At 43.5% G+C, this 23,978-nt stretch overlaps 1 protein-coding gene across 3 annotated transcripts in view; it reads right to left on the bottom strand.

The window, feature by feature from the left end:
- Positions 1-270: 270 nt before the first annotated feature.
- GABRR1 (gamma-aminobutyric acid type A receptor subunit rho1) overlaps positions 271-23,978 on the bottom strand; it is a 38,836-nt gene continuing 15,128 nt past the window's right edge. For all 3 annotated transcript variants that reach the window (XM_055258673.2, XM_055258664.2, XM_063619320.1), the window contains 8 exons: positions 21,812-21,918; positions 20,016-20,083; positions 18,677-18,900; positions 14,620-14,702; positions 8,064-8,204; positions 4,684-4,836; positions 3,056-3,252; positions 271-1,829 (listed from right to left, as the gene is read on the bottom strand). In XM_055258673.2, coding sequence (XP_055114648.2) covers positions 1,536-1,829; positions 3,056-3,252; positions 4,684-4,836; positions 8,064-8,204; positions 14,620-14,702; positions 18,677-18,900; positions 20,016-20,083; positions 21,812-21,918 — 1,267 coding nt within the window. In that variant the 3' untranslated portion in view covers positions 271-1,535. The remainder of the gene's footprint in view (positions 1,830-3,055; positions 3,253-4,683; positions 4,837-8,063; positions 8,205-14,619; positions 14,703-18,676; positions 18,901-20,015; positions 20,084-21,811; positions 21,919-23,978) is intronic.

The raw sequence follows: 23,978 nt of genomic DNA on the forward strand, positions 1-23,978 counted from the left end.
AGACCCTGTCTCAAAAAAGTAAAATGAGAATACAAAACTTAAATAGTTAACATTTAACTATTTCATCTAAATCCTTTTTAAGTTTACTCAAGCTTGCCAAAAAACTTTCTTTTGGTGAGTTTTCATTGGAGATAATGGGAGATGACATTGTAATTAGGGTTTATGCAAATAGGTTTTTTCAAATTAGAATATAGTTCTGCATATGTAGAAATATCATAATATTTAGTATTGGTGATGAGTCAAATTAACTTTGAAATGAAAATGACATTATTGTGTATATAATTCACTTTATTAAAGTGAGTTTCAAATAAAACAAATGCTGTTTGGGTAAGTTTGGTGGGGGTTGATCTATATAGTAGATATATAATATAAATAACTGTTTTTAAATGATACATCAAATTAGAACCCTCTCCTTTACCCCATGCCCTGACATCAGTTGCCATTGGGCCATCCTTCTGCCTGGTATCTGGGCTGTGTGGTCTACGTGATGCCAGTTTTCTGGTCCATAGAAAATGCTGGTATTTCGAGTATAAATGCAGATGTCCAGTGATGTCTTCCCATTTATTTTGCTTTCTGATGTTCTTTTTCTCTTAAGAAACCATGTGAGTATTTCTCATTCTAACGAGTTACAAGTAGTCCCAAATTATGTATTTCCTTGAAATGTTTATGCAGAAGAAATCATTCTCTACCCAAGTTCCTCAGTGAAGATATCACATCACTGAGAAAGGACTTCTCTTTGAACAAGGACGTGCTCCAAGAAGAAGATACATGAAGTGGTGAGTATATAAAATAGGGAACATTTAAACACAAATTTTCTAGCCTAGTTACCTCTATGACACAACAGACAAAATGCATGTGTGTACTCTTATCTTCAAAGTTTCCCTACCAGGGAAAATTTCACCAAAATCAGAAGCAATTGCGCCAAGCTAAAGAGCTTTTCTTGTGAAGGGGTAAAACCTGTGAACCACAGCATATCAAGAAAAATAATGTGAATATTATCATTGCCTTTTATTAAAATAAACATGTGGAGGTGGAGTTGCATACAAAATAGGTAATAGGTTATAAACTGAAGCATGAGTTTCTGTCAAAGTGAGGATTTAGGTGCATGTGAATTTCATGCAAATGGCCTGTAGGTGCTTCCAAGTTCACGTAGCCTGAAGAATGTAATGACACTCGAGGAAAATATTCATGTGAATAGCATCAAGGGTCTAACGGGTGGAACTAAATGTGCCCACAACACTGGTAGTGTGCTTTTCCAGGGGATCTGGGTAACAACTAACATCAGTCGCTACAGTGTCGTATTTCCCTGCAGCACCTAATATAATGCTGTGTATTCAATAGATGGTTAATAAGTGTGCAAATTAAACCAGTAAGTGTCTTGTCAATGTAGCTTTGGAAAGCTGCAGAAGGGATAGTGAAAACATGGGTGGGTCCTGGGATTTTTTTTTAAACCATATCCTTAAATACTTTTTCATTATACAGTTATTTCTGTAATGCATGCCATGGAAATGTGAAATTTATAGAATTACAAGCATCTAGGAGAAAATAGACCAGTATATTAAATTGAATAAAATGTATGCCGCTGGAAAGATGATCCTGGAGTATTTATCAATGGCGTGGGTGTCGATTCTCATGCTCACATAGCTGCTTCTCTGACTTTTCCTCTGTGGGGAGCTCCTCTCTGAGGCCAGGGTCAGCTGCACCATCATCCTGTCGGGCTTCTCTCCATTCTCTGGCATGTAGTTGTCCAGGTCGTTCACCTCCCCATCACTGTAGTTGCCATCCAGCATCACAGTGCGGGGCGGAGGTAATCCACTGGTGCAGGGAAGCTGCAAACACAGTAAACACACGTTGGGGTGTGAGCTCAGCATCATCTCTCAGAAGCCCTTCAAAAGGAACTGCATAGTGGAGGGTGTTGCCTGGTTTCTGGTATTCCCAGTTTGGGAAGAGGGTAGGTATCCTGTTTTGTTTGTTTGTTTGTTTGTTTGTTTTCTGGGACTTGAGTTTCACTCTTGTCGCCCAGGCTGGAGTGCAATGGCACGATCAATCTCAGCTCACTGCAACTTCTGCCTCTGGGGTTCAAGTGATTCTCCTGCCTCAGCCTCCCAAGTAGCCAGGATTACAGATGCACACCACCATGCCAGGCTATTGTTTTATTTTTAGTAGAGACGAGGTTTCATCATGTTGGCCAGACTGGTCTCAAACTCCTGATCTCAGGTGATCCACCCGCCTCGGCTTCCCAAAGTGCTGGGATTACAGGCGTGAGCCACTGCGCCCAGCCTGGTATCCATTTTTGCTGATCTAAAATCTACATACTGACTCTTAAGAAATAAAATAATGTCATACCAAAGACCAACAAGAATGCTCATAATTCATAGATCACCCTGTTCTCCATGGGATCATAAGCTGTTATGAGCCCTTGATAAAAATGTTTACAGATCACATTATTACAAGTGTGTGCATGAATGTGTGCATTTGTCATGGGGATGAGGATTGGCATTGTGGGAATAGATTACTGTAACATGGTTAGAGTTTGCTGGGGAAATAACCATTGAGCTGCACACTGGAGGAGGAAAGGAGAGTCAGGTGGGAGGGAAGATAACCTGGGAAAAGGTGGAGGATGCATGAGGTTATACATGAAGGAAGATTTCCTAGAATGAGAAAAGTTCTTACCTGGACAGTTCTTTTATTGCACATTTATGTTCATAAATAATTTGTTCCACCATGTTAAATTGTCATTTATTTTTCTCCTAGGATTCCCTCACTAAACTATGAACATCACCAAGATGTTCCCTAACACTTAACTAAGACCTGGTCCAAGTATGTGGTAGGTGCAAAATCAATGTTCCAATGAATGAAAGATGTCACCCAAAGTAAATTTCACAATGACTTGAAATACACCAATTTGTTTGCTCTTCACAACAAACCTGCGAAGTAGCCACAGGAGAGGGTATCATGGCCCTGCTTTACAGAGAAGGTCTGCCCTGCCTGAGGTTCCAGAGCTACAGCAGGCTCCATCCTGACCAGACACACTATAAGCGCATGGCAAAGTCACCTTCTCCCGCAGCTTCTGTTCCTTCCTCTCCTGCACAGTGGTCAGGTAGTTGACGGCCGCATACTCCAGCACCGAGAGGAACACGAACACAAAGCTGACCCAGAGGTAGATGTCCACGGCCTTGATGTAGGAGACGCGCGGCATGGAGGCATTCACACCCGTGATGATGGTGGACATGGTCAGCACCGTCGTGATACCTGCAAACACAAGAACGAGAAACAAGTGTTTGCTTGTCTTTCACCAAACGGGATGGTTTCATGCCTCTGCTCATTTGTCCCTGCTGCTCCCTCAACCTAGAATGTCTCCATTCCTGCTCCACTGTCTAGCAAACACCTACACGTCTTTCAAGATTTAGCTTTTCATGAAGCTTTTCCTGTTCCTCTCCCCCTGCATCGCTACCCTTTCGCCCCTCTGCATACCCTGTGTATTCATTGTAGTATCTGTGTCACTATTGTTCTACAAAGAACACTAGACATTTTGGCATTAAAACATTTATTTCAATTCAATTTTTAAAAAGTAAGAGGTTGCATATATGAACAGGTATATATGTTTCTTATAACTACTGCTCCATCAAGGGGAAAAAGCCCATGGGGTTTATTTTAATATCATGTCCTGGCTCTTGGTGTGCAGTCCTGTTGTCCTGGGCCTGTGTCAACAGCTGTCAGGGCACCGCCAGCAGCCACCACCATGCTGGACCTAGCTGCCCATTCAGCATTGTCCACTTGAGGACTTATGGGTCAATTTCACTAAGGATGACAACGTTAACTTCATTTATAGGAAACAGATTTTAAAACTCAGATTCACAAATCTACAGTGTTTATCTATTTAGCACAGTAACTGTTCAAACTATGGAACAACTGTTAGAGGACAAGGCATCTGTCCATGGAAATTTGCCCAGGATTTCAAATTAAGCTTCAGAACATTTGTTTGGCAAACATCAAATCATAGGGGATTGGGGTCATCTTAAGGGCCAGCTGCAATCCAGTTTCACTAAAACATGGTGGGTTGCATTCTCCCCTGCAGCCCCTGAACTGTCTGAGCAATGGTGGTGTGTATAAATGAGTATAATATTTAAGGTGAGAAAAAGAGCTCATGGCAAATAGCCATAAGCGGAATGCTTATAGAGAAGGGATTCTCAGACTTGAGTGCACAGAATAATTACTGGGAGAGCTCGTTAAAAATGTAGGTTCCTGGTCCTCCCTCAGAGATTCTCATTCTATTAGATGCAGATGAGACCCAGGACCCTTCATTTTTAACAATTTCCCACAAAGATTCTATCACAAAATCCCTTGAGCTACCATTTGAGAAACACTGTTGTAGGATATGATTCATTTTGCAGGTGAGCAAAGAAGGCACCTAAAGACCAGGCTCGCCCACCCTGGAACACGGCTTTGACAAGACTAAAGGTAGGCTGTTTGGATGGGCACCTGCAGAGTCCTGGAAAGCATTTTGCTACGTAGATTCCTAACTATAGGATTTTAACTATAAATAAATAACTCTTGAGATTTTCCAAGTCATAACGCCAAAAGGGATATAGAATCAATTTGAAAAGAATGGTTTTATCTGGAAGGAATGGTTAATACCTATATTTGCAGATGCTTGGAATATGCACTTGAGATATTCCTTACCTAAGGGGACTCTGGCAGGCACGGCTCTGCGGTCGATCCAGAAGGACACCCAGGACAGCATGACCATCAGCGTAGCGGGGAAATAAGTTTGGAGCAAGAAGAAGAAGATGTGGCGACGCAATGTGAAATTAATGTACAGACGGTTGTACCAGCCTGGGGGACACAGAAATAAAAGACAGTACACATCACGGCTCCTTCACAAAACACATTTTATTCAGGAAATCGTAAGCGCCTTAGACACTCCGACAGACTCTTACCATGTCTTTATAAGGTGAAAGTGAGAGAAATCGTGGAACAAAGTGATTACATAGTAATACATACCACCTGGGTGAATCTATCTCAAGAAACTTTTGGCCCTTGTCCTATTTACAAAGGGAACCCCTTGAAAAGATCATTTAAGCTTCTTTCTTTTTTTAAGATAGGGTATCACTCTGTCACCAGGCTGGAGTGCAGTGGTGCAATCTTGGCTCACAGCAGCCTCGAACTCCTGGGTGCAAGCAATCCTCCCACCTCAGCCTCCCAAGTAGCTGGTACCACTACACCCAGCTGATTTTTAAATTTTTTTGGTAGAGACTGGGTCTTGCTATGTTCACCAGGCTGGTCTCGAACTCCTGGCTTCAAGTCATCCACCCACTTCGGCCTCCCAAAATGCTGAGATTACAGGTATGAACTACCATCACGCCTGGGTCATTTAAACTCCTGTTACTCTCATTACCTGGTCTAGGGTTCAGCAACCTCACCATCACCTGGGAGCTTGTTATAAATGAAGATACCTGGGCCCCACCCCAAACCTACTTAATTGGACGTCCATTTAACAATATTCTCGGCTAGCTGCGGTGGCTCATGCCTGTAATCCCAGCACTTTGGGAGGCCAAGGCAGGAGGATCGCTTGAGCTCAGGAGTTCAAGGTTACAGTGAGCTATGATCGCCCACTGCACTCCAGCCTGAGCCACAGAGTGAGACCCTGTCTCTATTAGGAAAAAAAAATAATTTTATATATATATATATATAATTTGTTCATAGTTCATATGCACGTCAAAGTTTGAGAAGCACTGATTTAAACAATCTCTTTAGATTTCTTTATGGGGAGAAATGTGCTTTAAGTTAAAAAAGGAAGTTAAACACAACATTGTATTTAGAAACACAGTGAACAATCACAGGTCCAGCTACATTTTAGCTCCTCTTTTGTGTCCTTACAAGGAAAACATGAATGGAGGAAGAGAAAGGGAGGATGATGGAAAAAAAAAAAAAAAAAAAAAAGGAAAAGGCCTTATATGCGGGAGATGCCTAGGACTAAAAATAAAATGGATGGGGACTTGGCAATATGAACTTGGAAACTTGGCACCCTGGGTTATTATAATGCATGGGACAGGCCTCTGGTTACCAGCAAGCTAGTGCAGAGGGACTGTCAGAATGCTGAGGGTCAAAAGAACAGGGTTCCTCCAAGGGACCAATACTTTGGGGTGATGGATACAGGAGATAATATGTGCTGGGTTGCAGTGCTATATTGGTGCTCCCTCTTACAGATTAGAAAGACCATGGGGTACTTAAAAAGAATGTGCTTCCCTGTGCAGTCAATTGCGCAAGTTTTAGCCATAGAAACTGCATGAAGATTTGAGCGAAATCATCCTGAAAGGTGACTGGTCAAAAAAGAGGCAAGAAGCACAATTCACAATTGCAAAGATATGGAATCAACCTAAGTGCCCATCAACAGATGAATGGATAAAGAGAATATGGTATATATACACCATGGAATACCACTCTTCCATAAAAAAAAAAAAGATGAAATAATGTCTTTTGCAGTAACTCGGATGGAACTGGAGGCCGTTATTCTAGGTGAAATAACTCAGGAATTGAAAAGCAGACACCACACGTTCTCACTTATAAGTGGGAGCTAAGCTATGGGAACACAAAGGCATACAGAGTGGTGTAGTGGACACTGGAGACTCAGAAGTGGGGAAGATGGGAGGAGAGTGAGGGATGAAAAACTACCTATTGGGTACAATGTACACCACTCAGGTGACAGATGTACTAAAATCCTAGACTTCAGCTGGGCGCGGTGGTTCATGCCTGTAACCCCAGCACTTTGGGAGGCCGAGGCAGGCGAATCATTTGAGGTCAAGAGTTCAAGACCAGCCTGGCCAACATGGTGAAACCCCGTCTCTACTAAAAATACAAAAATTAGCCATCCGGGGTGGTGGGTGCCTGTAATCCCAGCTACTCGGGAGGCTGAGGCAGGAGAATTGCTTGAACCCAGGAGGCACAGGTTGTAGTGAGCCCAGACCTGGCCATTGCACTCCAGCCTGGGCGACAGAGTGAGATTCTATCTCAAAAAAAAAAAAAAAAAAAATCCTAGACTTCACCACTATACAATTCATCGATGTAATCAAAACCCACTTGTATCCCTATTTTTTTTTTTAAGGCAAGAAATGAAGCAAGTTAACCTCAGCTATTTAGCGCAGGCAAGCTCCCAGGAGAAAGGTCACAGAGCATGCCCTCAGGCAACAGGAGGGGGTAAGCCTGTCCCAACCCTTGGTTCAAAAAGGAACAACTGGGTCCACAGGGGACTGACCAGTGGTTCCTGCACTGAGATTTAGAAAAGAGTCACCAGGAGAGGCTGTGCAAGCAGCATAGCAAGAGCAGACTGGTTAAGAGTGGAGCGACCCCACGGGGCTGGCTGTAGCAGGGAGAAAGTAAATTGAAAACAGCAGACCTGAATTGTATTTGTTTCCTGCTGTCAAGGAGGGGGCTCATGGCTGAGATGCCAGTTCCTAAGCTGGCAATGCGATTGTCTCAAATAAACCCACTCACATGGCTTATGTTTTAAGTTCTTACTAATTTTTTTAGGTTATTACTCTGAAGCATGGGTAGTATCAAAAAAATCACTTCCACCCACTGCTTGCTACCCACTAGACTTCACTTAGGATTTCTGTCTTTAGTTTCTTTTCTTTTTTTTTTTTTTTTTTTTTTTTTTGAGGCAGGGTCTCACTCTGTCACCCAGGCTGCAGTGCAGTGGTGTGATCTCGGCTCACTGTAACCTCCAACTCCAGGGCTCAAGGGATCTCCCACCTCAGCCTTCCAGGTAGCTGGGACTACAGGCATGTGCCACCACACTTGGCTAATTTTTGTATTTTTAGTAGAGACTGAGTTTCGCCATGTTGGCCAGGCTTGTCTTGAACTCCTAAGCTCAAGCAATCCATCCACCTTGGCCTCCCAAAATGCTGGGACATGAGCCACTGCACACAGCCTCTGTCTTTAGTTTCAAATATAAGTGACACTGCTTACTTGACGACCAATTCAAACCTTTCCTATAATAGTGGGTGAACCTTGGAGACCAAGCTGAAGCCTGCCCTGACTCTCAGCCCTCACTCTACACTTACCTGTGCTGCTGTAGAAAGCCAGCTTGGTGGTGGTATGGAATTCTTGAATGAGGAACTGGGAGAGTGAGATCCGTTCATCTGTCTTTAAGGAGTCGTTGCCTTTTTTCCAGTACAGCATGAGGTCATCTTCTGTATAGGCATCTGAAAAGACAGGGGCCAGCATCAGACAAGGTGGTGGCAAGACAGGATGGTCTGTGGGGCTATGTAGAAGCTGTGTCCTGACCTCCCACACCGACTACTGGGATTGTGATATGATAGTTTGAAAAACAAACCACAGTCTAAACAAAACAAAACAATATCCAAAAAAACCTCCACTCTTCCAAAAGTCATCAGAGCAAAGTTCTCAAGCCCAAATGCTCACAATTCCTGCAAAAAGGGTTCACCCTACAATTCAGCCTGCCATTTATTAGGTTAAATCAAATGAAAATTCTATATTTGTAGGTTAGAAATGGTTAAATATTGGCAAAATTTCACATGGCTCAGCCTTATAAATGGGGAGTAATTTAGCCTTTTCCTTTCTTCTTTCAAAGTGTGGTGACTCATCAATTGATGGCAAGTGCCTGTAAACACTATCAGGTAATAAAGGCTGCATTTTAGCAAGAAAAGATCCATAAAGAGACGGGAGTGGAACAAGTCCCTTCTCTGTAGGACTCTAGTTACTCCTACTCAGGGTAAAGTCGAAGTGAATCCATGATCATCACCCTTTCTGGTGCTACCATTTCCCCTTCCCTCACCTGCTTCCGGTGAACTCCAAGTGAACAAACCTACCTCCAGCCTGAGCATAATTGAGGAGAAGCCTCACGGCACTGCCAGTCCAGCCTGTTCATGTGTGAACAGTTCCTTCCAGGGGTCCCTGGGACTATTTTATTCCTGTTTTCTAACACTTGACCTGTGTGATGGTCAGTTTCATGTGTCAACCTGGCTTGGCTATGGTACCCAATTATACAATCAAACACTAATCTGTAAAAGTGTTTTGTAGATGTGACTAATATCTACAACCAGTGGACCTTAAAGGGGATTTCCCTGGATAATCTGGGTGGGCCTGATTCCACCAGGTGAAAGGCCTTAGGAGCAGAGCTGAGGCTTCCTGGAAGAAGAAATCCCACCTGTGGACTGTGGCATCCGCTCCTGCCCCAGAGTGCCCCTCCGGCACTCCTGATGGCCCGCCCTGCAGATGTGGGACTCTTAGCCAGCCCCCACAATCCCGCTAGCCACTTCCTTGCAATAAATCTCTACTCTGTATATCCTACTGGTTCTGTTTATTTGGTGGAGCCATGACCGATACAACCTGAAAAAAGGCTACATTCCAGATAGAGGCAGAAGCTGCCCAGGCATAGTGGGGAAAACTAAGTTCTGGAGACAATGAACTCAGTATTTCAGTCTGGCTCTGCCACCGAGCTCTGTCCCTTCTTTGTATAATGATAATAACCTGCTCTTCAGGGTCTTGTGAGGGTTGAATAACAAGGCAGAGGTAAAGCCACTGTGCAATAAGTAGCCACTCCCTTGGTCCTGGGTTTTATTACACCCTTTCCCCACATTCAGTGCCCTACGCAGCTGTCCCTTTGGCCCCAGCGGTGTGTGATGTCAACATCCCTGCACTCCTTGGTCCCAGATGATTGGAGCCAAGGGACACCTGATCCACTGCTACAAGCCCAGACTGGCTGACAAAGTGCCCTGGACCAGTGAGAACCCTCACTAGGGCTTTGACACTGCCAGGGAGTGCCAGTGTTCAGGAGGAGTGTAGGAGTCACAGGGGTGTCCACTGTGCTGTGAGAGAAAGTGTTTGGGCAGGGAGGAGAACGGAGCGGATATGTAGAGGGACAGAGATGCATGCGGATCGTTTTATACTGCCTCAGCCTGGCTCTTTCTGTGGCCTGGTTTCTGGGTGTGTGTGTGTGTGTGTGTGTTGTGTTAAAATACACATAACATAAAATTTACCATCTTAACCATTCTTTAGTGTAACTTCAGTGGTATTGCACTACATTCTTAGTGTTGTATTTATGATGCATGATAAATATGATGAAAATTATATTACATGAAACCCCATTGTCTCAGCCCAAAATCTCCTTAAGCTGATTAGCAACTTCAGCAAAGTCTCAGGATACAAAATCAATGTGCAAAAATCACAAGCATTCTTGTACACCAATCACAAACAGAGAGCCAAATCATGAGTGAACTCCCATTCACAATTGCTTCAAAGAGAATAAAATACCTAGGAATCCAACTTACAAGGGATGTGAAGGACCTCTTCAAGGAGAACTACAAACCACTGCTCAATGAAATAAAAGAGGATATAAACAAATGGAAGAACATTCCATGCTCATGGGTTGGAAGAATCAATATCGTGAAAATGGCCATACTGCCCAAGGTAATTTATAGATTCAATGCCATCCCCATCAAGCTACCAATGACTTTCTTCACAGAATTGGAAAAAACTACTTTAAAGTTCATATGGAACCAAAAAAGAGCCCGCATCGCCAAGTCAATCCTAAGCCAAAAGAACAAAGCTGGAGGCATCATGCTACCTGACTTCAAACTATACTATAAGGCTACAGTAACCGAAACAGCATGGTACTGGTACCAAAACAGAGACATAGATCAATGGAACAGAACAGAGCCCTCAGAAATGATGCCGCATATCTACAACTATCTGATCTTTGACAAACCTGACAAAAACAAGCAATGGGGAAAGGATTCCCTATTTAATAAATGGTGCTGGGAAAACTGGCTAGCCATATGTAGAAAGCTGAAACTGGATCCCTTCCTTACACCTTATACAAAAATTAATTCAAGACAGATTAAAGACTTAAATGTTAGACCTAAAACCATTAAAATCCTACAAGAAAACCTAGGCAATACCATTCAGGACATAGGCGTGGGCTAGGATTTCATGTCTAAAACACCAAAAGCAATGGCAATGAAAGCCAAAATTGACAAATGGGATCTAATTAAACTAAAGAGCTTCTGCACAGCAAAAGAAACTACCATCAGAGTGAACAGGCAACCTACAGAATGGGGGAAAATTTTTGCAACCTACTCATCTGACAAAGGGCTAATATCCAGAATCTACAATGAACTCAAACAAATTTACAAGAAAAAAACAAACAACCCCCCCATCAAAAAGTGGGCAAAGGACATGAACAGACACTTCTCAAAAGAAGACATTTATGCAGCCAAAAAACACATGAAGAAATGCTCATCATCACTGGCCATCAGAGAAATGCAAATCAAAACCACAATGAGATACCATCTCACACCAGTTAGAATGGCCATCATTAAAAAATCAGGAAACAACAGGTGCTGGAGAGGATATGGAGAAATAGGAACACTTTTACACTGTTGGTGGGACTGTAAACTAGTTCAACCACTGTGGAAGTCAGTGTGGCGATTCCTCAGGGGTCTAGAACTAGAAATACCATTTGACCCAGCCATCCTATTACTGGGTATATACCCAAAGGACTATAAATCATGCTGCTATAAAGACACATGCACACGTATGTTTATTGCGGCACTATTCACAATAGCAAAGAGTTGGAACCAACCCAAATGTCCAACAACGATAGACTGGATTAAGAAAATGTGGCACATATACACCAGGGAATACTATGCAGCCATAAAAAATGATGAGTTCATGTCCTTCGTAGGGACATGGACGAAACTGGAAAACATCATTCTCAGTAAACTATTGCAAGGACAAAAAACCAAACACCACATGTTCTCACTCATAGGTGGGAATTGAACAATGAGAACTCATGGACACAGGAAGGGGAACATCACACTCCGGGGACTGTTGTGGGGTTGGGGGAGGGGGGAGGGACAGCATTAGGAGATATACCTAATGCTAAATGACGAGTTAATGGGTGCAGGAAATCAACATGGCACCTGGATACATATGTAACAAACCTGCACATTGTGCACATGTACCCTAAAACCTAAAGTATAATAACAATTAAAAAAAGAAAATTACTACATAAATACAACCATTCTTGTGGTTGGATATATCATTTGCCAATGTATATTCTCCCATTCGTGGGTTGCATTTACTCTGTTGATAATGTTTTGATGCACAGCATTTTAAATTTTTCATGTAGTATTTATGTTGTACTACATTACTACATAAATACAACCATTATGATGGTCATACCACCACCCATCTCTGGAACTCTTTTCCTCTTCCCAAACTGAAGCTCCATACCCATTTAATAACAACGCCTCATCCCTGTTTCCCCTCTCCCCAGCCTCTGGCAACCACCATTCTGCTTTCTGTCTCTATAATTTTGACTATGCTAAGTACCTCTTAAAAGTGACATCATAAAGTATTTGTCTTTTGCGATTGGCTGATTTCACTTAGCACACTGCCCTCAAGTTTCATTCATGCTGTAGCATGTATTGGAAATCCTTGTTTTTTAAGGCTGAACACTGTTCCACTGTATGCAGATACTACATTCTGTGTATCCATTCATCCATTGATGGACACTTGGGTTGTTTTCATGTTTTAGCAATTGTGAATAAAACTGCTATAAATATGAGTGTACAAGTACCTTTTCAAGACCCTGCTTTCCATTCTTTTGGTTATTTACCCAGAAATGGATTTGCTGAATCATATGTTTTCTTTTTTTTTTTTTAGAGACGGGGGTCTTGCTTTTTCACCCAAGCTGGAGTGCAGTGGTGCAATCACAGCTCACTGCAGCCTCAGGCTCTTGGGCTCAAGTGATTCTCCTGCCTCAGCCTCCCGAGTAGCTGGGACCACAGGTGCCAGCCACCATGCCCGGCACATTTTTGTATTTTTTGTAGAGACAGGGTCTTGCTATGTTGCCCAGACTGGTCTTCAACTTCTGGGCTCAAGTGATCCTCTTACCCCAGCACCCACAGTGCTGGGATTACAGGTGTGAGCAAGCGTGCCCAGTCATTTTTTAATTTTTTGAGGAGCTGTTTTCCCCAGTGGCTGCACCATCATACATTACTACCCACAAAGGATAGGGGTTCTAATTTGTTCACATCCTCCCTAGAATTGTTTTCTGTTTTGTTGACAGTATTCATCCCAGTAAGTATAACTCATTGTAGTTTTGGTTTGCATTTTCCTAATGATTAGTGATGTTGAACATCTTTTCATGTGCTTCCTGACAATTTGTATACCTTCTTTGGAGAAATGTCTATTCAAGTCTTTTGTTCATTTTTTTTTTTTTTTTGTTGAGACACCATCTCGCTCTGTCGCCCAGGCTGGAGTGCAGTGGCGCAATCTCGGCTCACTGCAAGCTCCGCCTCCCGGGTTCATGCCATTCTCCTGCCTCAGCCTCTCTGAGTAGCTGGAACTACAGGCGCCCACCACCACGCCCGGCTAATTTTTCGTATTTTTTTTTAGTAGAGACGGGGTTTCACCGTGGTCTCCATCTCCTGACCTCGTGATCCGCCCGCCTTGGCCTCCCAAAGTGCTGGGATTACAAGCGTGAGCCACCGCGCCAGGCCTGTTCATTTTTTTAAGCAGATTTTCTATTGTTGTTGAGTTTTAGCTGTTCTCTTTATATTCTGGATGTCAATCCTTTATCAGATAGATGATTTATCAATATATTCTCCCATTTGTGGGTTGCCTTTTTACTCTGTTGATAATGTCGATGCACAAAATTGACAATTTTCATGTAGTCCAATTTGCGTATTTTTTCTTTTGTTGACTGCACCTGTGGTGTCATAGCGCCTAGTTTTCAGTTTTTCCAGGATGTCTGTGTGTGTGCAAGCTTCCTGAAATTCCTTGTTGTGCCTGAACGTCTCAACCACCACACGAACTCACAGTGGCAGTTCCCTAGGGCAACTGTTGTCAAACTTGTTTTGGCCAGGAAATCCTTTCTTCAGCAGAAATTACATTTAGAAGAGCAATAAAACATCAAAAATGAGCTCTCTGGATGAACTCGTGTGTGTGTGTGTGTGTGTGTGTGTGTGTGTGTGTGTGTGTGTTGGGCAAAGGGCTTGGAAGGAGACCCACATTCACTTAGCCCTCTACTTCCCTTCCCCAAGCAGTTACCCTGATTCAATAGAACAAACTTTAAAACCATTGCCACAGGTCATTAAAAAGATCAGTTATAGCAATGAAGGTTTTAGTTTCGAATTTGTTCCTGATATTTAAAATTACCCTAGACCTAGCTTCAATCTAACACATTACTTTAAAAGTATAGTCACGAAGGCCAGGCGTGGTGGCTCACGCCTGTAATCCCAGCAGGTGGATCACGAGGTCAGGCGTTCAACACCAGTCTGGCCAACATAGTGAACCCTGTCTACTAAAAATACAAAAAATTAGCCAGGCATAGTAGCAGGTGCCTGTAATCCCAGCTACTTGGGAGGCTGAAGCAGGAGAATCGCTTGAACCTGGGAGGCAGAGGTTGCAGTGAGCAGAGACTGTGCCACTGCATTCCAGCCCAGGCGACAGTGTCAGACTCCGTCTCAAAAAAAAAAAAAAAAAGTCTACTCATGAACAAGGAACACACACTGTTCCTGCAGCTGAGAGTTAGAGGTGTTGAGAATTATCAGGAGCTGTGTGCTGATGCCTGGGGACAAGTCTACTCACAGCTTTCAATTTCAAGAGAGCACGTTTGTGTGTCCAAGGGAAATCGGCTGAAGTCCATGTTGCACATAGCAGTTACTGTAACCCTAGGGCCAAAAAGACAAAATCGATTTATTCAGAGCCTGCAAAAGACAAGTGCAAAATGATAAAACAAATGGAAAAGGCCTCTGCTTCCTTCCAATATGATAAATGCCTCTTCTCATACTTCATAAGCAATGTGTCAGGGTTTGGATAAGTAGCTTATGACTGATACCCTCACTGGAGTACTCTTAGGCATTTATGTTTAACCCAAGGGTCAGTGTGAGGCAAATAGAATGTCTCTACTAACTCTTATCACATTCAAGCATTTTAAAGAAGCAATGGTCTCAATCAATATAATAATGTGAAATAAAAACTTACATGATATGGTGTCTTAAAAGGAGCCCTAGGACCATATATTGTTCTCCTGTTTCAGATAAATTCCAGTTCTTTTGTTCTTTTATTGATTTTATTGATATTCAATATCATATACAATATGGTGTATACTTACCCCAGTTGCCAAGCTTGGCACTTTTTCTTTAACGATGTTGATATTTTTATATTGATAATAGTATCTACTAGTGGACATATGTGTTGTTAGTGGATAATTCCTTGGAGATCAAAGTAATGGAAAAACACTGAAAGGTCTTATTGTGTTAATAGGCAAGCACTTGCTGGCATTGAGTGATTTTATTTCAGAATTTACACTGGGAAAGAGGCTTCTGCATCAAAAGCCAAACACATACAGATCATTCTTCATAGTGAAAAGCCTCCTATCCAGTGGGGAATTTCACAGCAGGACATGATTAACATTTGTTCGCTGGTGCTGAATGGACTCCTTTTCCTTCGACCATGCAATATTTGCTACGCAAAAGTTGTGGAAATTATATGAATAATTCATGGTAAAAAAAGAAAAATCACTTTTAATTTAAATGGAAATTTCAAGGAAAAGAGCATTCTTGAGATGGAATTTTTCAAATATTTGCCTCATTTCTTCCTACTACTTTGAGGGTGGAATGGTTGTATTCCATCTATGAGGCATTTTTGATTGCCATCAGCTGGGTGGTCTTATGTCTCCTGGAAATCCTGATAAACAGGGAATGTTAGAGTGCAGGGGTCGAGGTGGGGTCAGGCTGGCAGCTGACTCGGATGCCTAATGGGTGGGTTTCCTTTTCTATGGGTACATCATCTCACAACGGTGCCCAATGGCATCATCAACATGAAATAAGCTAAGAACTAACTTTGGGGACACTTGGAGCTAACTTTAGGGACATGGAATGCCCAATGAAGGAAATGTTTTGCTACGAACAAGGGGACTGAATACTCCTCCTCTTTCTGTTAGTTGGTACAGGAACAGCTGTTTTCAGAATTACAGACATCACCAGAATGGGTCTTCCCACCCTGAGTTGATGCTTCTGTCCATATAACTTACACATAAAACAACCATTTTCCAAAAAAAAAGCTCCAATTTGTCTGGCAACAGACTTCCCAATGGAAACCATGCTGACCAGGAGGAAGTAGAAGAATATTTTCAAAATGCTCAAAGAAAAAAAACTGTCGTCCAAGAATATTATATCCAGCAAAATTATTTTGAATATAAAGGAGAGATAGTCTTTTTCAGACAAACAAAAGCTGAGATAATTCACTATTACCAGACTTATCTTGTGAAAACAAAAGTAAAAAATACTCATCACTTCCTAATGATTTCACTACCTTTAATTATTATGTATATTCTTGAAGCCATTTACACTTACTGCATCTGTATGGTGGAAACACTGCATAATGGTGTGCTGCCATGAATTTCTTCCTAATTCTGCATTTAGTGACATCAGGTGGGAGCTTGAAATCAGCCAGGATGGGAGTATTTATACTACAGAAATCAGCAAACACTACAAATCAGGGCTTGATTTATTGTTTTGTTGATTGTCTAGACTTAAGGCAGATTAAGCCTAAAAGGGTGTTATGCCTATTATCATTACATTGTGAGCAGTACAAAATATTGAGGACATATTTCAGTATTTGAAAGCTATCATCCAATTCAGCAAAGAAGCTGCTTATGTCTTTGATGAATGAGTAAAGTTTCTATATAGTTCTTCATTGTTTCACTTTTGTCTTACTAATGGAAAAGAAAATATCAAGCAACATTCATCAGATCTACATTCGTTTGTTGATGATAGAATTATAAAAACTCATAGTGGTTTTTCCAAGAACTAGGAAATCATGCTCAAGTTATAAATATATGTAATTTATAATAAAGAGCATTATACATCCTTTATGTTAGTGATGTTTACAATAAACTTATATACACATAGGTATGCATACTTTTCCCCCAGGTAACCAATTGTTAAACATTTACTAGCATACCAATGGTCACATATGTTATGGTCTAGTACTCTGTAGCCTTGGTGGTGCTATTGAGTTGTGTTGTTGTGTTGGTAGTTTTTGAGCCTTAAGATGCCTTGAAAACGTGTCTCAGTGGGCCAGGTGTGGTGGCTCACACCTGTAATCCCAGCACTTTGGGAGGCCAAGGTGGGAGGACAGCTTGAGCTCAGGAGTTCAAGACTAGCCTGAGCAACATAGGGACATTCTGTCTTTACAAAAATAATTTTTTAAAAAATTAGCTGGGCATAGTGACACACGCCTTTGGTCCCAGCCACTTGGGAGCCTGAGGTCAGTTTATTGCTTGGGCCTGGGAGGTTGAGGCTGCAGTAAACCACAATCACGCCAGTGCACTCCAGCCTGGGCAACAGAGCAAAATTCTGTAAATAAAAAAAGAAAAGAAATAAAGAAAAGAAGACAGAAGACAGAAAGAAGGAAGGAAGGAAGGAAGGAAGAAAGGAAGGAAGGAAGGGGAAGGGAAGGGAGGGAGGGAAGAAGGAAGGAAGGAAGGAAGAAAGATGAGAGAAAGAAAAGAAGTAAAGAAAAGAAAAAAGAAAAGACCTGCCTCAGAAATGAGGACTTCAGGGACAACCAGCTCAACATGGCTTGGGAGAGGGGTTGCACATCCTGAACCCGCCTGAGTAGTTCTTACGAGAGGAAGCATTTTAAGCCTTAAAGATGAAAACCCCATAACCCCACTCTGTGTCAGGTACCTAATTACTTAGGTTCCAGGCCAGAATGAGTATGGAGGGATCATCATAAATATTCCTTTGGGGAACGGGGACAGAAAGTCAGCTTCAACATTGCAATCTCTGACTCAATAGGTCTATAGGTCTACTGTGCAAGCATCCATGAATCCTCTACTTATACACTGATGTGTGGATTCATCTTTACCATTCAACAGCATGGAAGCCAAAGCAAAGTCTGTGAAACTGGAATGGACCGTCCACACAGCACAAGAGGAGCAGACCACAGCAAGTGACCACATCCCTTCTCTGTGAAGGCCTGCTGCTCATCTCCATGTGCCTTGAGTGCCATGAGTTTCTAAAGTTCCTGTGCAGCCTGAAAACCACACCGTGGAGCTGTGTTTAAGGAAAGCTTCCCCAGGCCAGCGCTTCATGAGCAATTACACGTTTTTAAAGTGTCTGAACTGGTGAGAAGATTTTATTCGTTATATTTAAAAAGTGACGTTCAGAATGGCATGTCAAGTCATAACATAGCTGGGGATCCCCATAGTTTCTCAAGTAGGACACTATGGAGAGAAAGGAGAGAAAACATGCCTGTGGTGGCCAGATGAAGCAGAAGAACTTTTTTTTAATCAAAGTTCTAAAATGTTCCCAAAAATGGGAATCGGAGGGATTGTAAGAGGTAAGTCCTTGATAACACATTATTTCTCTGACTCCTACTAGAGAAATAGACTTGTTTGTTATTGAAATATAACACATAGAATAGTATCAGTTTGAGAAATTGCCCCAAAGGTATTTTCAAGACTGAATAATTCTTTAAAATTTCTACTCATGTATAAAGTTAGTTTTCCTTGATGTTGAGAAGCTGGCAGCTACTGAAAAGTTAGAGAGTAGACATTCAGAGCCAAAAACCCAAATTGCTGTGGTGAAACCAATGCTTTTCTTAGTTAATATGAATGATCTGCCTTTCTTCCTACCTGAGACTGTAGAGCACTTTCCCATCGGGCTGGACCCGCAACATGACGTTGTCTGTGGTGGTGTCGTGGATGAAGGAGCGTTTGGAGTGAACGAAAAACATGTCAGGGACCCAGATCTTCTTGACCAGCCGGCCATCAAATGTCATGCTGAGGTTGTTGGTGCTTGGAAAAGACAGCCTCTCGTCCTTCCAGTAGTGCCTCAGGTAGAGGGTCATTGTAAAGTCCTGGGGGCAGAGGGGCAGAGAGGGAACCCCAGACACACACAAACCCACTGAGATGTGGATTCTGTAGCCCCTATGGAGCCATCACTTGGCTGGGGAATGAAACCGAACCAAGAGAGGTCTTGCTTCTAGTCTCCGGAGTTTGCTGCACTAGGAGGAAGAGAACGCTGCAGGGGGCGGGGGTGGGGCACAGCGTGGAACTCAGTGAGAAGCCTGGAGCAGACAGTGTAAGTGTGCCTGGCCCTGCCTCAAGCCCCTGGCATTCACTCTACACTTGAGGGGCTGCTACTGCCACCATGTGCGACTCAAGCCACAAGTGCCAGAAAGTTAATACCTGCAAGCAGCACTTAACCAGAGAGAAGGCAGTGGATAAATACCCCAGCTCCCACACCCCTGAGTTGGGATAACCCTGAAGTGTGTTCTTCACTGACTCCCAGAGTACTCCAGTGGCACTGAGTTCTATGGTTCTATAACTGAGTTCTATACCAGTTCTATAGTAACTGGTTTGATAGCACAGCCCTCTTTGCTTCCTTCTCTTCCTCTCTCCCTTCCCCACTCTGTTCTGATGTTTCCCAGGATCACTTTCCAAATAAACTGCTTATACTTATGCTTGTGACTGCTCGTCTCAGGTCTGCTTTTTGGGGGACCCAAACTAAGCTAGGTCCCTAAAACATCCTGTAAGTCAAGGAGTTGGAGAATGTTGCACTTTTTATCTGAACCCACCAAAAAGGGAGCAGGCTACGGGAAAGGACACTCTTGCTTCTTTTGCATTTCCACAGCCAGGTACAGAATCCACAGGAATAAGATGTGTTTGACTACTTGGCAGCTGCAAACTTGGGCCCTGCTGCTTACATTTGAGAGCTTTTGTCCAGAAAATGCATCCCAGTGGCAAGGGCCTGGCCACTGGAGTGGGAAAGGTTAAGCTTGTTATCTGGCTCTGTTTCATATCAATTGAGTGGCTTTGGGCAAATCTTCTTGAGCCATCTGTAAAAGTAGTGTGGGGATTCCCACCACCCAGGGCAGTTGTGAGACTAAGTGAATTCAGGTGCGTGGAGCTCCTGGCCCTGGACTGGCTTTGTGAATCCCTCTGCCACGGCCCTGGTCAGAGAAGCACTTACCATGTCAACCTCTGAGATGCTATCCAAACTCTCCACCTGCACATCCACACCAACAGGAATGGCAGGGCCTGGGGACAGAGCATGACAAGAGCATTCACTGCTTTTACTTGAAATTTTACTATGGAGGAAGTAGGCAAAAGGAGCATTTCTCCTGGAACCTCAATGTCATATCAGATTTGGAGGTTTGGTCATGGCAACCTGAAGTCAAACCAGAGATAAAAGCAGCAATCATAGGCTGGCTTTCTGAAATATTCCAACAGAAGTTTGAAAGCATCCTTTCTTGGTTATATATGCTCATTGGAAGGTATGATGAAGACCTAGGTCAAAAGCTGGGTCTGATCTAAGAGTAACTGACTTCTTAGCATGAGGTCACCCACATTATTCTCTATATTTGCCTTCTGGTTTTGCACCCTCTTTCATCCTGGAAGCCAGTGTCTCTTGTCTGGCCATGAGAAAGGCATTGTTTGGTAATAGGCACTCAGAACAAAAGTCATATTCAGGTCATTTGCCAAACCCACAGATCTGCATCTTTGCAACATGATGGAGTAGCTTCCAGGGAAGACAGGATGCCTGTTTTAAGGATGGCCCTGAAACATTAGATTTTTTGTTATTTCTGGGCCGTACAGACTCAATAGTGATAAAGAGTAAGGAAGTATATAAAGGAATCAATTCCTGCCCCCTTTCTTCCCTGCTCTGAGGATGAAGGGCAGGCATGGAGCACACTGAATCATTTGGAGTAAAAAGGTGGGTTTGGGTTCAACAATGGTGGATTAGGGACTGCATAGAGACTCTCTTCTACAGCCTATTTATTCTTTGGGTAAAAGTGACTGGAAGAAATAAATGGCAAGGGAATTATTTCTTTTTTCTTTTTTTCTTTTTTCTTTTTTTCTTTTTTTTTTTTGGAGACAGAGTCTCACTCTGTTGCCCAGGCTGGAGTACAGTGGTGTGATCTCAGTTCACTGCAACCTCCGCCTCCTGGGGTCAAGGGATTCTCCTGCCTCAGCCTCCTGAATAGCTGGGACTACAGGTGCACACCACCACAGCTGGCTAATTTTTGTATTTTTAGTAGAGACAGAGTTTTACCATGTTACCCAGGCTGGTCTCGAACTCCTGACCTCAGGCAATCTGCGCACCTCAGCCAGGGCAGATGAAATCCCAAAATACTAGGATTTCAGGTGTGAGCCACCATGCCCGGCCGAGAATGATTTTTAAAATGAATATTTTTTTCGAGGAAAATAAACCCCATAAGGATGAAAAATTCTTGACATTAAGAAGGCTGAAACCCAGCAGCTGCAGGCGAAGCTTCATAGGGCTTTGCTATTCTTCTGCACTAAATCATTATTCTCTCAAGCTATTTTCATTTAATTAAAATGAGCAGACCACATTCTGCCGTAAGATATGTACCCTGAACTCTGTCTGCCAGCTCCCAGATGACAACAAATTTAGTCCAAGTTTATTATTTCCAAGTATTTTTAGGAGGCCGCATTGGGCTGCAGCTGCCCTGTGTTCCCCCTGCCCTTCCTACAGCCGGCTGCTGGCCTCCCTCATCGTGAGCCATCCTAGAAGGGCAGCAGCCACCCAGCAGCAGATGCCTCCTGAGACTGTGTTCAGCAGAACCCAGGGCAGGGCAAGACAGATGCTCAAAATGTACTGTGGGCTTGATGTCTTGTCAGCCAAGCACAGCCGGGGCAGACCGGGTCAGCGGAGAGCAAAGCTGTGCTGTCCCTTGGCTAATTTCCTGCCCACAGACAGAGGACCAGAAGAAAGAGGACACCCCGAGAGCACATATCCCATACCTCCGAAGCCAGGCCTCATGCTGAAATCATGGTCATCTATCCTCAGAAGCTGTTCTGACTTTGTCAGAGGCGATTTGGTGATGTCAGGGCTTCGTCTCAGAATTGGGCTGCCAACGGGGAAGAAACCAGGCTGATGTATATATTCCAACCAAGACAAATAAAAAGTAACTTGCATTCTGACTTGATCTTGATAGGTGTGATGGGGTGTGCTATTTCTTCTTTTAAGCTATTGGACATCCCCTCTTCCTTTCTCCATCTTTCTGGATAAATGAACTAACCCAGAAGGTCTAAGACATTGGCTTTGATCATGACTGTGGAGCTTTAAAAATACTGATGCCTGGGCCGGGTGCGGTGGCTCACGCCTGTAATCCCAGCACTTTGGGAGTCCGAGGCAGGCAGATCACGAGGTCAGGAGATTGAGACCATCCTGGCTAACACGGTGAAACCCCGTCTCTACTAAAAACACAAAAAATTAGCCAGTGTGGTGGCAGGCGCCTGTGGTCCCAGCTACTCGGGAGGCTGAGGCAGGAGAATGGTGTGAACCCAGGAGGCAGAGCTTGCAGTCAGCCAAGACGGCACCACTGCACTCCAGCCTGGGCAACAGAGCAAGACCCCGTCCCAAAAAAAAAAAAAATACTGATGCCCAGGACCCACCTCAGAGATGCTGATTTGGACTGTCTGGGAATAGGGCCTGGTATTTTTAAAGCTTCCCAGATGATTTTAATGTGTAACCAAGACTGAAAATAGCTGGTTCTAGTCTTGTTATTAATAGCCCAAATTCCCTTAAAGTGCCTCAGCCTTTTGAGGGGTTTTGAGCTGGATGGGAGAGCCGGTGAGTATGGTCCGAGCCTGGTCCCCTGATCTCTGTTGGCCCACTGTGGAGGGAGCGGGACCTTGCCCTCGAGGGAAATGCTGACCATCCTGTTTGCATGGAAGGTGGCTACTCCTGCTGCTGCTTCTGAATCGCACCTGGGGTCATTTGTATTTATTTTCTCTTTTTCTCGATTGGTAACATACTTTTAGCAGTTGACAATTTTTTAAAAGAAGAAATGTAGTGAAGACTCAGCCTCCCACTTCTGCCTCCACCCCCCAGCCCTCATCCACAGGTGTTTCGCTTTTTTTTTTTTTTTTTTTTTTTTTGAGACAGAGTCTCACTGTGTCACCCAGGCTGGAGTGCAGTGGTGTGATCTCGGCTCACTGCAACCTCCACCTCCCAGATTCAAGTGATTCTCATGCCTCAGCCTCCCAAGTAGTTGGGATTACAGGCGCCTGCCACCACGCCTGGCTAAGTTTTATATTTTTAGTAGAGACAGGGGATTTGCCATGTTGGCCAGGTTAGTCTCAAACTCCTGGCCTCAAGTGATCCACCCACCTCAGCCTCCCAAAGTGCTGGAATTAAAGATGTGAGCCACCGCACCTGGCCAGGTGTTGCTCTTACTGGTTTCTTGTCTATCTGACCAGAGTTTCTTGTATACAAGTATATACAGATGTATATTTTTAGTTATCCCCTCTTTATTTTATATGATTTATTTATTTATTTATTTTTAGAGACAGGGTCTTGCTCTGTCATCCAAGCTGGAGTGCAGTGACCTATCATGAGCTCACTTCAGCCTCAAACTCCAGGGCTCGAGTGATCCTGGACTCAAGTGATCCTCCCATCTCAGCCTCCCAAGTAGCTGGGACTACAGGTACATGCAACTGAGTCCAGTTAATTTTTAAATTTTCTGTAGAGATGGGGGTCCCACTATGTTATCCAGGCTGGCCTCAAAGCCCTGGCCTGCAAGCAATTCTCCCACCTAGGCCGCCCAAAGTGCTGGTATTACAGGCGTGAGCCACCACACCCAATCTGGAAGTACTCCTCAAACTAGAAACTGGTACACAAATGGGAGGAGCCATTGCCATTTCTGAACCCACCAGGAAGTGTCCTTCTAAAGTGAGGAATTACCGTGCTGGCAGCAAAGGAGGTGGCCCAGGGAAAGAACTGGAACCAGCGAGCTGCTTACAGATATAAGGGAGGAAGCCGGGCTTGTCAAGAGGAGGAACACCAGCTCCCATTGCCGCGGACATCCTCTCTCACCAGCTCCATCCAGGAGCCACCCCCCCACCCCCGACTGCCGTCTCCTTTCAGGCTACCCTTCCTCTGGTCCCCCACCCTCCACTTTCTGAT

Source organism: Symphalangus syndactylus, chromosome 2 (assembly GCF_028878055.3).
Source record: "Symphalangus syndactylus isolate Jambi chromosome 2, NHGRI_mSymSyn1-v2.1_pri, whole genome shotgun sequence".
NCBI classification, from domain to species: Eukaryota; Metazoa; Chordata; class Mammalia; order Primates; family Hylobatidae; genus Symphalangus; species Symphalangus syndactylus.